The sequence below is a fragment of the Raphanus sativus genome, unplaced genomic scaffold (genome assembly GCF_000801105.2).
Source record: "Raphanus sativus cultivar WK10039 unplaced genomic scaffold, ASM80110v3 Scaffold0661, whole genome shotgun sequence".
Lineage (NCBI taxonomy): Eukaryota > Viridiplantae > Streptophyta > Magnoliopsida > Brassicales > Brassicaceae > Raphanus > Raphanus sativus.
In genome coordinates, this window is record NW_026615978.1 from 1,207 (window position 1) to 16,291 (window position 15,085).

General features: G+C 37.2%; 1 protein-coding gene across 1 annotated transcript; it reads right to left on the reverse strand.

The window, feature by feature from the left end:
- Window positions 1-1,500: 1,500 nt before the first annotated feature.
- On the reverse strand, window positions 1,501-3,321 carry LOC130502691 (auxin-responsive protein IAA17-like). Its single transcript, XM_056997481.1, has 5 exons — window positions 3,075-3,321; window positions 2,367-2,578; window positions 2,071-2,209; window positions 1,905-1,966; window positions 1,501-1,786 (listed from the first exon to the last, which is right to left on the reverse strand). The coding sequence occupies exons 1-5, from the start codon at window positions 3,311-3,313 to the stop codon at window positions 1,749-1,751; spliced, it is 690 nt and encodes a 229-aa protein (XP_056853461.1). The 5' UTR covers window positions 3,314-3,321; the 3' UTR covers window positions 1,501-1,748.
- Window positions 3,322-15,085: the final 11,764 nt, after the last annotated feature.

Sequence of the window (15,085 nt, forward strand, 5' to 3'; positions counted from 1 at the left end):
TTGATAAAACATTTAATATATGATGAAAATATATAAAAGTTATTTAAAATATATAAATTACCAAATAAACATCAACCAAACATAAAAGTGCACACAAGAAAATAGATTTGCAGAACTAAAAAAATACATAAATTTGCAAAAACAAATTTGAAAACATTAGATTGACTAACATAGCAATCTAATAACCCGGAAAATTATTATTAGTTCCATCAAAATAAATCTTGATAATTATAATACAAGGTATAATCTTCTTGATCATTTGGTGACATTTGACGTAAAATTGAGCTAATTTGCTCTATTTTTTAACTAGACCACTTAATTCATTATCCAATTTTTTTTTTGGTTTAGTAATTGTTTGAGTTTCTTATGAAACATGTATTAGCTAAGATTTAGTTTGCTGAAGGACCCTCTCTAGAGCGTCAATTTGTCAAATTAATTATTGACCCCATCAAACATCGAACATGCTTTTGCCTCATTCAAGAAGTTGATATAAATATATGTAAATACTTATATTCAGAACATTTTAGCGTAACCAGTGTACAAATGTTTGTGTTTACACATACATTTTCAGACATATTTTCTATGCATGTACGTTGACGGGATAAGTTCATGTATTGTTCGTTTGTGATTCAACATCTTCTCCATGTGCCTCCCTAATTATCAATATTAACCTTCGTTTTATCAAAAAAAACAAATTGCATTCTCGATATATCACTCTCTTTATATTTGATCTATATGTCTATTATACTATGTGTACTACTTTCTTTATATTGTTAACGTTTAAACATACAATAGTTATCAGAGAGTTAAGAAAAATATCTATGATAGCTCCATTAGAATAGTAACCACCATAAAAGGGTCCGTAAGTATTATACTAGCTATAATATCGGCCAATACATATCTTTACTTTTATTTTATCTATATGTTTTGTAATAAAAAGCTACCATTTTTCATATTTTTGACACTTTCTGCAAATTTAGTCCGTTTCTGAAAGTTGCATTTTTTTTGCTAAGAATGTGTATTTACATAATTTTATCTTTTAATAGGATTAGAAAGAGGTTGTTTGAATAAAATTATGACAAATAATCCTATTAAGTTTAGTTATAATTATAAAACGTTTATGTTCCTAGTTAATTTATTGGGAAATGAAATGGTAAACAAAGGTAATGAAATGAAGAGACCCATAAAGATGCACATGGCATTGCTCCTTCTCTTCCCTATGGGTCCTATTTATCTAATTTATTTCCTCCAACCAAAGCCAGTTATCACTTTAAGTACCAACAAGTCAAATATACCAGCAAGCTGAGTCCTCACCATTTTCATATTTACATTCAATACAATATAAGTTATAACATATTAACATGTACATGTATGTTGTCATTCCAGTTATCGAAATTGTGTTTAGAGAATTAAAACAGCACTGCTAGTTTTTTTGCATTTATAGATATATCGCATTTTCCTAGCTAGTCATATAAACATTTTTACCAAAAAAGAAAGAGAAACACAAAAGATGTTCAAAATTATTACATATGTATTATTACAAACGTCTCACATATTTAACTTAAGTTCATTACATATAATTATAGCATATAAATCGTATCTACACACCAACATATGATGCAGATCAAAACAGACAATTAAAAGAAAAATAGTAGATATGAAACAAATACTTTCATAGTAAAGCCCACAATTAACACTCATCAATGTGTTAATCAAATATACGATCATTACCTCTTAATCTTTTAACTTCAAGCTCTACTCTTGCATTTCTCCATTGCTCTCGGAGCTGAAATATGTTTTACAATTATCAAGCCACTAAAATTTCCCACAATCTTTGGCTATTTATCAATATATTCAATTCTTTAGACAATGCACTAAGCCTGAGTATAGTAGAAAATACATACCAAGACCAATGGCGTCAGATCCTTTCATGAGACGTAAACGCTTGCATGTATCAACGAACATTCTAACGAATAATAAATTTAAACAAAGGGGTTATTGAAATGATCAATAAATAAATTCTAATCAGATCATACGTAATTAATAAGGAAGGCGAAGAAGAAGACGTACGGCCAAGGGACGTCGCCGACGAGCATCCAATCACCGTCTTTGTCTTCGTAAGAGGGAACATAGTCCCAACCATTCACTATATCCATTACTTTCCTCTCATTCATGAAGTCTATCATTCCTTCTTCTCCTCCATTTTTCCCTTCACAATAAAATATAGTGTCTAGAATTTTAGTTGTGCAAGTCTATAGCCTTTAATTGAGTTCTTATCTTTCAAACTTTAGTATTAATCTTGATGCAGTATATATTTAGTAAGAAATATATATCTATATTTAAAAAATTCTATATAATGTACGTACCCATGGTAAAAGAGCTGAACATGTTAGACAAAGCATTAGAGAGTTCGTCGTAGCTCTTATACATCTTCAAGTCGACTTTCCTTAAGTACGGTGCTCCGTCCATTGAAACCTTCACAAACGCCACCGTCTCCGTGCCATTGCTTGATTTTTGGCACGAATCCATCACGTTCTTCCGGTATGATCTCACCGGTGGCCATCCCACAACTTGTGCCCTATAAAATTATATATATAAGAATGGAAGATGGTTATGTTGTACAAGATTTTGTATGTGAATATATGTAAAACTGCAGAAAGCTATATATCACTTCATCTAACAATTTTTTTCGTGGTGTCCCAAATATAATCCTATTTGCATGAGAGTATGGCCTAACGGGTGACCGAATTATACCCTTTTGTTTCCGGTGGATGTTCAAAAATTTAAGAAAGAAAAAAACCTATAAAGGTGTTTCAATAAAAAAAAACCTGTTAACCTACCAGTTTGAGAGTTTGAACTTATTCTTTTAAAAATTGTTTAGTGACTACACTTTAGTAATTAACTTTTTTTCTTCTGCTCATACCTTTATCCACTTAGTTAAATGTTTACTAACACAATATATACTGTGGAGAAAATGTTTTTTTTTGTAAAGTTTTATTTAACTTTTAAGATAAATAAAAAAAAATCAAGCGAAGATCGGAAAAATAAATAAAAAGGGAAAATGGTAATATTACTTGGCTGGAGGCTTGGCTGGATCTTTGGGACATGAACTCTTTTCCTTGGAAACAGAAGCCACGACGTCATGAGGCTTAGATCCTCCCTTGCTTTCAGGTTCATTGTTCAGATTCAGCTTCAGATCAACCGTCTCCGAGAAGCCTCTCTTGGTTCCAGTCACTGGGGCCGCCGTATCCCCGCCGGGAAGACCAAGACACAACTCAGTCTCCCTCAGATTCAGCTCGACACTGCCCATCATTGCTAATCTCTCTTCTTTTTCAATAATCTTCTTCTTCTTCTCGGGAAGGTGATGAGGAAGATGGGGAAATGGTTTTTATAAAAATACTCAAATAATACAAAGTGTGATGAGTCTCTATTATATATCTCTCTAGGTGGTAGCTGCATGTGTAAGTCGTATATCAGAGATATTTGGTTAAATGGACTATAGACACGTGGATGAATTTAACCCTTTGATGAGTTGATCCTGATCTATTTTACACTAATCACTACTATTATTACTTAATTACTGTTTACAATCTTTCTTAGGATAGATTTTGTAGGTCGTATATGATTGCATTTGATTAGGACATCCTTAATTATTCCTTGCAGGCTTACTTTTTATAAAAATAAAATGAAGTTCAAATATTAAAAATGAAATTGAATAATTTAATAGTTTTCAAATAATTATTATAAATAAAGCCTGAAGATTATAGTAAAACTATTGTTTTGAAAATATCGCCATGCCATAAATTGAACCTTCTTGACATTCTTGCAGTTCTTTTTTTTTTTTTTGAAACACAAATGATATAAATGCCATAATAGAGTTAGGTGCTTGCCATTAAGGCTTCACCCATTACAAGTGCTTGCTTAGCCACTGAATCTGCATCAGAGTTATCATCTCTAGAGATCCAACGAAAATAAACAGCATCAAACTTGAGAGAAAAGTCAAAGATATCGGCAATGATGCCATAGAGTTCCAGCGGAACAGCTTCTCCATTAAGAGCTTTGATGAGTTGAGAAGAATCGGATTCAAACACCACCCTCTTGAGCCCCAAGATGTAGCTTTCATTGATCGCTTGGCGCATTGCCAAACCTTCCGCCATTAGGGCCGAGCGCACCATATCTGCCGTTGAGAAGCTGGACGCTATCTCTCCTTTTTCCCCCAAGATCCAGCCAAGTCCAGCCATCCTTGTAGTAGCTCTCCACGCCGCATCAGATCGAACCAGGGTAAAGTTAGGTGGCTTTGGGGTTGGAGTCACCTGTTTTCTCTGTTTCGTTGGCTGCTTTTCCTGCGCTCCTGTCCACTCCCTCGCCATCCGCAATGCTCTTGTCACAATTACCTCCTCTGTTTCAAACATATTGTTGAAACAGAGATTGTTTCTGGAAATCCATAGTTGCCATATAACCCATGGAGCTAGATGTCCAGCCGCTAGACCTGTAGGAGGGAGACAAATTTTACCACAAAGATCCAACCATACATCTTCTAAATCTATTAATCCACTCGAATCCACTGCTGGGGATACTGGGATTAATTCCCAGACTTTTTTAGCATAAGGGCAGTGGAGGAAGAGATGATTAATAGATTCTGGTGTATTGCATCTTCTGCAGCGAGTGTCAACGTTGATGTTCCTGATTGCTAGCTGGTCTCCAACCGGAATGGCGTTTTGGAAAGTCTTCCACATAAATAGCTTGACTTTTGGTGAGGTATTAAGCTTCCAAACACTCTTGAACCAGTCTATCTCTCTAGGATTTTCATCCAGAGGAGCCCTCTCCTCCCTCAGTTTAATCGCAACTTTGTATCCAGACCTCGTAGTGTAATCACCTGTTGGTGATCCGACCCAGACCTTTTTATCAGGAGCCCCCGACAGGCTCAGTTTAATGGCTTTGATTTTCTCTTGCAGGTGGGGAAGCAGGTTCTGTATCTTCTCATCGTCCCATTCATTTGTATCTTGGCGGAAGAGCTCGGCAACTGTTAAATTCATGTCTGTCTCCCTAGCTGGTCCAATAACTCCTTCTTGCTCCTCAAGGTTCAGCCATGGTGAGTACCAGATTGTTATCGATTTCCCATCGCCAACAACCCATCCTAGGTTTTCCTTCAGTAGGTCGCGGCCTATCAAAACACCCTGCCATCCATAGGAAGCAGTAGTCTTTTTAGAACATTCCATAAAGGTCTCTTCCGCACAATATTTCCCTAGCAGTATTCTCGAGAGTAAGGTGTCAGGATTATTCATGAGGCGCCAACTTAACTTCCCAAGAAAGGCATCATTGAAAGCCTGGAAGTCTCTGAAACCTAACCCACCAATTTCTTTCGGTTTCGTCATTTTATCCCAAGATGTCCAAGCAATTTTCCTTTTCCCCGGGCTGTCGTCCCACCAGAATCTTGTGACCTCGGACTGAATTCTTTTACATAAAGAGACAGGAAGCTTAAAGGCTGTCATCGCGAAGGAAAGTATCGGAGAGAGGACGCTTTGTAGCATAGTCATCTTCCCCGCTGTGGACAGAAACCTATTCGACCAGCTGCTGGCCTTTTGTCGAATTTTGTCGACTATCGAGGTGAAGAGATCCCTCTTCTTCCTCCCAAATTGCTCTGGTAAGCCGAGATATTTTCCAACTCCTCCCTCTTTTTGGATATTTAGCTCATCTTTGATCTTCTGTCTTAACTCGCTTGGAGCCCGTCTCGAGAAGGTAATAGAAGACTTCTCGGTATTAATGGCCTGTCCGGACGCGGCTTCATATTGCTTGAGAATCCGCTTGAGCGTTAGCACACTGTCCTTATTAGCTCGTAGGAAAAACATGGTGTCGTCCGCAAAGAGTAGATGGTTGACTCGAGGGCATGCTCTCGTCACCCTGATCCCTTTGAGAGATCCATCTTCGCTAGCTTTGTTACAAAGTCCCGAGAGGACTTCACTACACAAAATGAATATGTATGGTGAAAGAGGGTCTCCTTGACGGATGCCTCTGCTCGGTGAGACCCTTCCTCTAGGCGAGCCGTTAATGAGGAAGGAATATGTAACAGTAGAGACGCACTGAATAATCCAAGTAACTACTTTCTGCTCGAATCCAAGCCGTAGTAGGACAAGCTCAATGAACTCCCATTCCAGCCTGTCGTAGGCTTTGCTCATATCAGTTTTCACCGCCATCGATATTCTCTTCTCCGCTTTTGAGGTCTTAAGGAAGTGTAAGACCTCGTGTGTTATCAACACATTGTCTGTTATGGCTCGTCCCGGCACGAAGGCGGATTGATTCTCGGAGATGATGGAGGAGAGTATAGGCTGAAGTCTTCGGGTGAGAAGTTTTGCTATGATCTTATAGTACACATTGCATAGTGCTATCGGTCTGTAGTCGGCCACTGTTTGCGGGGTTAGAATCTTTGGAATCAGCCTGATATTGGTCTCATTGATGTTTGGTGGCAGAACACCCGATTCAAAGAAATCTTGAATTTCCGTCACTATCGCAGGGCCGATTGTATGCCAATTAGCATGGAAGAAACTGGCGGAGAATCCATCCGGTCCAGGGGCCTTATCAGCATGTATAGAGAGAACAGCTTCGTGGATTTCCGCAGCGCTCGGAAGCACAGAAAGTTTGGCATTATCTTCCGCAGATACCATCTCCCTTAAGGCCTGATGCACTGTTTGTGCTCTGTCTCCTTCGGTCGATGTGAAGAGGGAGTCATAATAGCGAACTATGACCTGAGATATCTGGTCCTCCTTGTAGACCATATTGCCATCTTCATCTTCAAGAACCGTAAAGGCATTTGCCCGTTTGCGGTTTTTTGATACTGCGTGGAAATAGCCTGTATTTCGATCACCCAGTTTGAGCCATAAGAGTCTACTCCTTTGTCTCCAGTACTCTTCCTCGGACTTGTATGCTTCCATCAGCTCATCATTAATTTTCTGTATCAGCTCTGCATCGTTTGTTGGTCTAGAGAGGACCGTATCAAGCTCATGCCGCTTAGTCTCGATGAGCAGTCTGCTATTTCTGTACTGGTTCTTGCTCCACTCCACCATTGCAGTTCTGGTTCTCGCAATTCTGTCTCTCACCGGGCATCCCGCAGTCTGAAGCCAAACTTTTTCCACAAGCTTTTTCACCTCCGGGTTATCCTTTAAGCGCCTATCGAATCTGAACATACCCTTCCTTTTCTTTATGGTTGTTTCAAACACTGAGATAATTGGCCTGTGATCCGATCCTTCCATTGGAAGGTACTGGCTCCTAGCTGTAGGAAACAACTCCGCCCATGAGCAATTAGCTGCAGCTCTGTCTAAGCGACAACGCACTAGATGGTCTCCTCTAACCCCTCTCCAAGATAGCATATCACCGGAGTGTGGCAAGTCGAAGAGATCTCCTTCTGAGTAAAAAGAACGCAGGTCACAGAAGGACCCTTCCGCCCTGGTCGGTCCACCATCTTTCTCTGAGTTGCTAAGAATGTCATTGAAATCCCCTGTTATCATCCAAGGTGAGTCTCGTGCATTCATAAGTGACACCATCTGATCCCAAAATATCTTCCTTTTATTATTATCAGTATCACCATACACAAAAGCTGCAAAAAAAGATTTTCCTTCCACCTCAAGGTGAGTATCTATAAAATTAGCATTTGAAGAGAGAATCTCCAGCTTCACGCTGTCCTTCCATAGCAACGCCAGTCCTCCTGCTCCGTGTCCTGTCGGAGGTACCAGATGTCTGTTGTCGTAACCTAGGTTCTCGGTCTTACTGGTTACGAAGCTGTCGGGGCTTTTTGTTTCCGAGAGGAAAATAATCTCCGGGGATATGGACCGAATCATATCCTTGAGTCGTAGAACTGTCTGGGGATTCCCCAAACCCTGACAGTTCCAACTTCCTATCTTTAAGGACCGGGAGCGGATGGGATTCGAAAATCCATCCTCCGTTTGACCGTAGCTGGAATCATATTGCAGAGCGGTCTGTTGTCAGAGCTTGTTGTTGATGTACCTTGGGCTCCTCCTCGAGAGGTTCCTGTCCTAGACTTTGGTTTCGATTTCGAACCTGCAGCTGCATTAGAGGGGCTCTTTCTTCTCGCTGGTGAGTTCTTTTTCTGAGTTACTCTCCTATTCTTTGGCGCCGGTTTAGTTCCTTGCAAGTTGTTCTCTTGTGCTTTTCGGCCTGGAGGACGTCCCGGTTTGCGTTTAGGCGCTACAGCTACTGCCTCTTGAGTTCTATCATCTGGAGAGGTCAAGATTGGTCCCAGGCGCTGAGTAGCAGGGATTCTCTCTGTTGAGTTCAGCTGCTGTACCCCTTCACTCCCAAGTAACTGAGGTGGAGTAGTTGATGGACCTAGTCGGAGCATCACAGGAACCCGTTCTTGAGAGTTCAGTATTTGTACTGTCGAGTTTCTCCCTGATTCAGCAGAGATATGAGTCGCGGATCCTAGACGTTGGGATGCCGGGATTCGTTCTGGTGTAACATCAGCCAGATTTTTCCTTTGATTTTCAGCACTTGCCAGCAGCGAGGTTCGAGCCATTTGGATCGCAGTTTCTTCCATTTCTCCTTGTTCCTCTGCCTGTCGCATTCTTTCAATCCTGGCCTCTCTTTCTGTTGGGTCGGCGCTCTTAGTGTATTGGTTAATGTAGTCCATTAACTCCCCTCTAGCTTCATCAAGTACTTCCTGTGGGATCGGGGTTTGACTGCCTTGTGGAGGAATCCCTCCAGCAGATGTATCCTGATTCAGCTTAGATGAACTTGACCCTGTTTCCTTGTTGTCTGGGATTCTCCTCGAGACTTCTCGGTAGTAGCTGCGAGAGGTCGGCTCAGGGAGCTTTTTTTGGTTGTAGTAGCTGCGAGGAGGGCGGGAGGATCTTTCATGCTCATGTCTGGCTCTCTCTCTAGCCTGAGAAGATTGACGGTTTGAGCTTCTTTCTTGCCAAACTCTTGTTTGAGACTTGTAAGGTCTGTGGGTAGAGAAATCTCTGTCCTCACGATGTGAGCTTCTTGCTTGTTTTTCTGAGCCCTCTGATGCAGAGAATCTGTACACTCCACCTCTGTGTTCTCCCTCTCGATTCTGGTTGCAGTGGTTAGAGACTCTCGGGAAGGGGTCATTTTGCTCACCTGCAGGGATAGGGCAATTAGTTGTTCCCTCTATCACTGCTTCTCTTTCTATTTGTGCAGCTCGAGCCTCTGCTTTAGCCATTAGACATTCTTTCAACTCATGGTCTAATCGAAGGCATTTGGTGCAGTGTTTGTCTAACCGCTCATATACCAGTGTTGTGGTAACCTCATCTCCATTAGGATATTCTACAACCGAGCTCTTAATTAGAGGCAGCAGGCCATTGATATGAACTTTCATCCGCACCGCAAGAGCTGTTATTTCTGCTTTTTCATACAGTCCTATATCCTGCCCAATGCACTTGACCGTAGTCTCATTCCAGAGATGGACAGGGAGCCCCTGTACCTTTATCCAGAACGGTATAAGAGAGGGGAATTGTGGAGAGACTGTCGGTTCCCACCTTTGGAGGATAATCATCCATCTAGCGTAATGGTACGGCCGTTGTTCCAACACTGAGAGTAGGTCTGACTCGAGTTCGAATTGAAACTGGAAGAGGCCGTTACCAAGGTCTGCTCCTACTGGTTTAAACTCTGTTTTCCAGTGTTCGGTAAAGAAAGGAATCACATTCCACACTTTCTGTACCGACTTGTTAGTGACTCTTCCAATAAGGGTAAGGGAGTGCTTGCGTAGCAAGTCTGCGTTGTCAGGTAGGGGGGCTTTGACGCGAGCCGTGCGAGCAGGTTGGTGTTGGCTTATCTCAATCCCTTTCCCCTTTTCTGCAGATGATATTCTTCGGTGCGCCATCTCAGCTAGTAGTTTAGCAGCTTCTGCTTAGTAGGAGCTTAAAAATTTGTCTAGACTTGTCTTATCTGAACTCGAACCTTTCTTTTGCTCAAGGGAGTCCCCTTACGCCAAAAGAATTTGGATGAACGAGATTAGCGACTCTGTTTTGTCTGGAACACTTGGATCTCAAACAGGTTGAAGAGCGTAGTGGTCGTATGGAGCTTACAGCAAGTTTCCAGGAATCCCCGGTTGTTACTCTTGAGATTCCTCAAAGCGGTTCACTGGAGGCAGGGAGTAGTTTCCTCTCTACTTCCGCTCCCAATTCGAGTTGTAGAGGTCATACACAGTGAACGGACCTCCTTGCATTTTTCCGGTGACGTCCTCAGCCGGCGAATGGGTGGAGACGGCGGTCCCTCCGACGAAGTCGGGGGAAGAACCCGGTGGGTAATCCTGCAGGGCGCTGTTCGGACCGGTAGATACACCCAATAAGGGAAGCAATTCGAATATCTTTACTGCAAAAGTACTGTTGTCGAGCAGAAGGAGGAAAGTAATGTCTTGGAGCTAGCGGGTAATAACCTTCCTAGTAACTAGTGCCTGAGAGAAAAGTAAGCTGAGAAGGAGGCCTTTTGTCATTGACATTCTTGCAGTTCAATTAATAAAATTTTATCCCCGTATTTTTTCGTAGTTTCTCAAACTAAAACTCATTAAAATAACTCATTAGCACGAATCCTTTTTTTGACTTCCAAATATTAATATTTGTTGTTTTGCCTAGATAGTTTTCTAATATTTTTTAAAAGATATAGTTAAGTTTGATTTTCTCCGTAAGATTCTTCGCCGGAACCTTCCAATTATGCATATCACATCCACATGATTCAATTATTCATCCCACAATAAAAGCGTAGCCCTCTTGCATATAAATATTCCAAACCACCAACACAAATTAAATAAAATATACTATACAATGCATCGTTTATACTTATTTGTTTAAAATTCACATGTATAGAGAACGAAATGTGTATCTAGACTAAATATACAGACGAGTCAATACTCGTTTGTATTTGAAGATATAAATATGCATATATAATATAAACACCACTTTGTATTTGTAGCAGGAACATTATAGTTTACAGATTAAATCGATTGTTAAAAACAAAATACGTACATTATATGTTTTTGGGAATACATAACATTTTGTGTGGCATCCATCAGTTGATATGAGAGCCATGTTATTTGGTTTATAAAATATCTGTTTCTAGATGTTCTGATGAATGGTATTGGTACATCTATTTTTTCGTGGATGAAAATCCGTTTGTTGTAAGATAAGAAGAGAATGAGAGACAGATTTAAGGTGATCTGATATATGATGTTAACGAAGATGATGTGATGTGATGGCTATTCACTATATGTCTATATCGATTTCGTATGGAAGGCTATAATGTTATTCAAAGAAACGAAAAAAAAAGTTATTCAAGAAACGAAGAAGATAACGTTATATTTTTATCCGGAAAAGAAAACCCAAAGCTTGTGTATATGTACCTAATAAACCCGATTAAATATTCAAAGAAGATTTTTTCATGGCCGGCAAAAGTATATATTATATCGAAATTAGAGTATAATAATAAGAAAATTTGTATTTGTATATACGGTGAAACTTTTATAAATTAATAATATTGAAATTACACTAAAATCATAATCTTTTATTAATTTATAGAAATTATTAATTTATCGACATACTAATTGAACTTAAATCTCAATTTGAAATTATAAAAATTATATTATTTTATAGAGATTTTATATATTAATTTATAGAGTATTAATTTTAAAATATTATACTGTATATTCTATATTTTAAGAGAATTGAGAGGGGACATGAGTGGCATCAAAATCCAAAAGTGGAGAGAGTAGAATATCACCATAAATTCCAAAACCAAATTTTGAATTACTGAGAAGAAGGAAAACATGGAGATGATGAAAGGACAAGTTACATCCAATAAAATTTAGAAGCAAAAACATCTTAAACCCTACTGTTGTTCCTTGATTTGTCTACATCCCTCTCTTTTACCACTTTTTCTCCTTTTGTTTCTATCCCAAAAACTCTGCATGAGTTTTCAAATCAACAAAGCCCCAAAATTTTTGTTAACTTTGTTGGGTCACGTTGTCTTATATATCATTTTGTCGTGTTTATTAATTTGTATCTACTTTATCTGATCAAATATATACAAGTCACTATGGAATTCACATGATAACAGTAAACAGTGAATGTATGATATGAGTTCTAGGGTGAACTTACATGACCACAAAAAAAAAAGTCGCCGGCATACATATATGGATTGTATGTGAAACTTTAATGAGACTGAACTAATGCATGCAACCAAATCTATATATGAATAGTCACAAAGAATATATGAATTTATGGAAACCACCTTTTTATTGTTCAAGATGGAGACCACCATTGATGTGTGTATTAATTAACATCTATCTTATTAAAACAGAAACATTCTATTGGACCTAACATTTATTTTGTAAGTTTTTAAATTAAATACACCTTTATACTTTATAGTTAAACTTACATTAAATCATCAATGTTTCTTTCTTTATACTATTATCTATGTTTCCAAACAATATATTTATTTTTTATACTACTATCAATGTTTCCAAACAATATATTTTTTATACTACTATCAATGTTTCCAAATAATACAATAATTAATCTTAGTTATGTTATATCTATCATTTTCTTTTTAAAATTTTGTAGAAACGTCATAATTTCATAAATTGTAAAATAATGAACTTTATAAGATTACAAATTATGAAATTATTACAATTTAAATCAAATTAGATTACATATCGGTCATCCAACAGTTCAATCGGTTAGTCTCGGGTTTTAGTAATTTTTTTAATATGAATATTTTAAAAACCTAAATTGAATTGTCAGATCTCCGAATTAACCGGTATAATCACAATCGGGTTGAATTTAAAAACACTGATTTAAATGCAAAAATATTTTAAATACACACTTTTAAAAATTACCAAAATATTTGTTAAGTTATTAATAAAAATTTTCATCGTAAAATATTCCGCGCTTCCAAAGCGCGGGTCAAGATCTAGTGTATATTAATACATATACATTCGTATGTTAAAGGTATCATGTCGAAATAAATGACTTATTATCAAAGGTATATATGTCTGCATCTTAACTTGCTAGATAAGAATGTGTGAGGACCAGGTGTATTTTCAGATGGACACAACAAGGCCACAACTCTAAACATTCTACCACAAAATGATCATTTGATTGATTTTCCCTTTACTTTATAAATTCCTTATTCAAATTAGTTGTTGGAATATACGTCTCGCATTTTCTTTAAAGAGTGCAGCCAACCGACATGCATGCATGCAGTTAAAACGACAAAACCAAATGCTAAGTTAACATTGACTAAACGGTATATTGTGATTTTATGTGAAAGCTACTACTCTTGTGAGACTCAAACAAATTACTTTACGTCAACGCCTGCTCTACAGTTTACACATAAGCAATTATTTACATCAGTCTTACGTATATATAGTCACTATATTTTTTTGTAACACTGTATAGTCACTATATTCCATATTCTATTCTTCATATAGAATATAGTGATTTTGTCATTTTATTTAAATATAAATACTGCAAACCTCATATATGATGTATACATATTTTCATACATATTGGTATTATCTCAAAACTCTAACCCAAAATGATAGCTTATATATTTTGCAAAAATGATAGTTTATGTAACTACAATTCAGACTTCAAAACTAATTATCCTAAACCAGCTTACATTTCTTTAAAATGAAAAAAAACCAGCTTACATACATTCATTATTTCGCTTAGAGCTTCTAAACACATACCTGATTCTACACACGTCACTATTGCTGTAATGAATGTTATCTAATTAATTAGTCACTTGTAATGATCATATTCACTTAAATATATTGTTTGTGAACTTCATACTTTAAAAGTAAATATGCGAGAATCTGTCACTAGACGCTCATGATATATATTCTGAATGTTGGCATAACTCCTAACAATATAGCCTTGTGGTGGGGGCTAACTATAGTACATTGCTCGGAATGTATATTTTTTACTTTAATTTATAAAAGTAGTTGTTAATTAATTGACTAATTAAACTTCGGTTGTGTTAATAAATAATTTTGATTTTTTTTCTTATTCATTATCTCTGCGGTTCTCCCGATGGTCCACACTCCACAAATAATTTTTGGACAACTTATGATATTTATTTGTTCGGAGAGACTAATTAATTTATAATTTATTCTTATTAAAATTCTCCTTTATAATCCTCGTAAAATGGTAATCAAATATATTGGGATCTATAAACATATATTTGGGTGATCCCCAAAACTTTATCAACGTTGATTTGGAATCCATAAGACAGGTTAATCGTGGAGATATGAGACAAGCATACAAGTGACTTGATGGATCGCGTTTCACATTGACCGGTAAATATATTATCTCTCCAAATTATAAGACAAAAAATAGTAGTTGCAAAAAAGAACATTTTAACAATTTCCATACGATATTATAGCCATAAATCTTTGAACATAATATTATATAAAATCAATCTGTAATTATGCTCATCATGAGAATAAAAATATAAAATTCAGTAATTTGTTATTTTTTTGTGGACATTCAGTATCTTGTTATGCATATAAGATCGCCGGCCATTATACTCGGTGGAAACAATAGTATATTCGCAATAAACTTCAAGTATCTACCAAAATTCAAATTTTTAAAATCGTGCTAAATGCTAATTGAGAGTGCTATTTTCTTATATCAAAGCAGTGCTTTTGGATGAACTAGTGTTCGCTCTGTTTCGGTTTCCGGAGTTGAAATCTAAACTCTATAAACCATAAATAGTTGCTGAGAACCTAACCACTAACCAGTAACCTGGCTATATAGTTAAAGAAAATGGATAATACAGTTCTATTTACGTCGGCCCAGCCCATTTATACAGTTTTGAAAATTGTCCAATTGCAGTAAAATTGGTTTATATTTTTAAATTATTATTTGTAAAATTAATAGGTTGTATATGTCAAAGATTAGTCTCAAACTTCAAAAGTATGAATCATTAATTAAAAATGTTGAATTTACTTACATTTTTTTGACGTTTACTAATCTAGTCTCTAATAGTATGTTAGAAGATTTTTTTTGGAAAATTATTGTTTTAAGTTTGAAAACCATATACAGTAACAGTGTGC

Coding starts and splice junctions, on each gene's coding strand:
- LOC130502691 (XM_056997481.1), bottom strand. CDS start 3,313: ATGATGGGCAGTGTCGAGCTGAATCTGAGGGAGACTGAGTTGTGTCTT. Junction 2,579..3,074: donor CCAGCCAAGCCTCCAGCCAA/GTAATATTACCA, acceptor ATAATTTTATAG/GGCACAAGTTGTGGGATGGC. Junction 1,967..2,070: donor GTCGGCGACGTCCCTTGGCC/GTACGTCTTCTT, acceptor ATTATTCGTTAG/AATGTTCGTTGATACATGCA.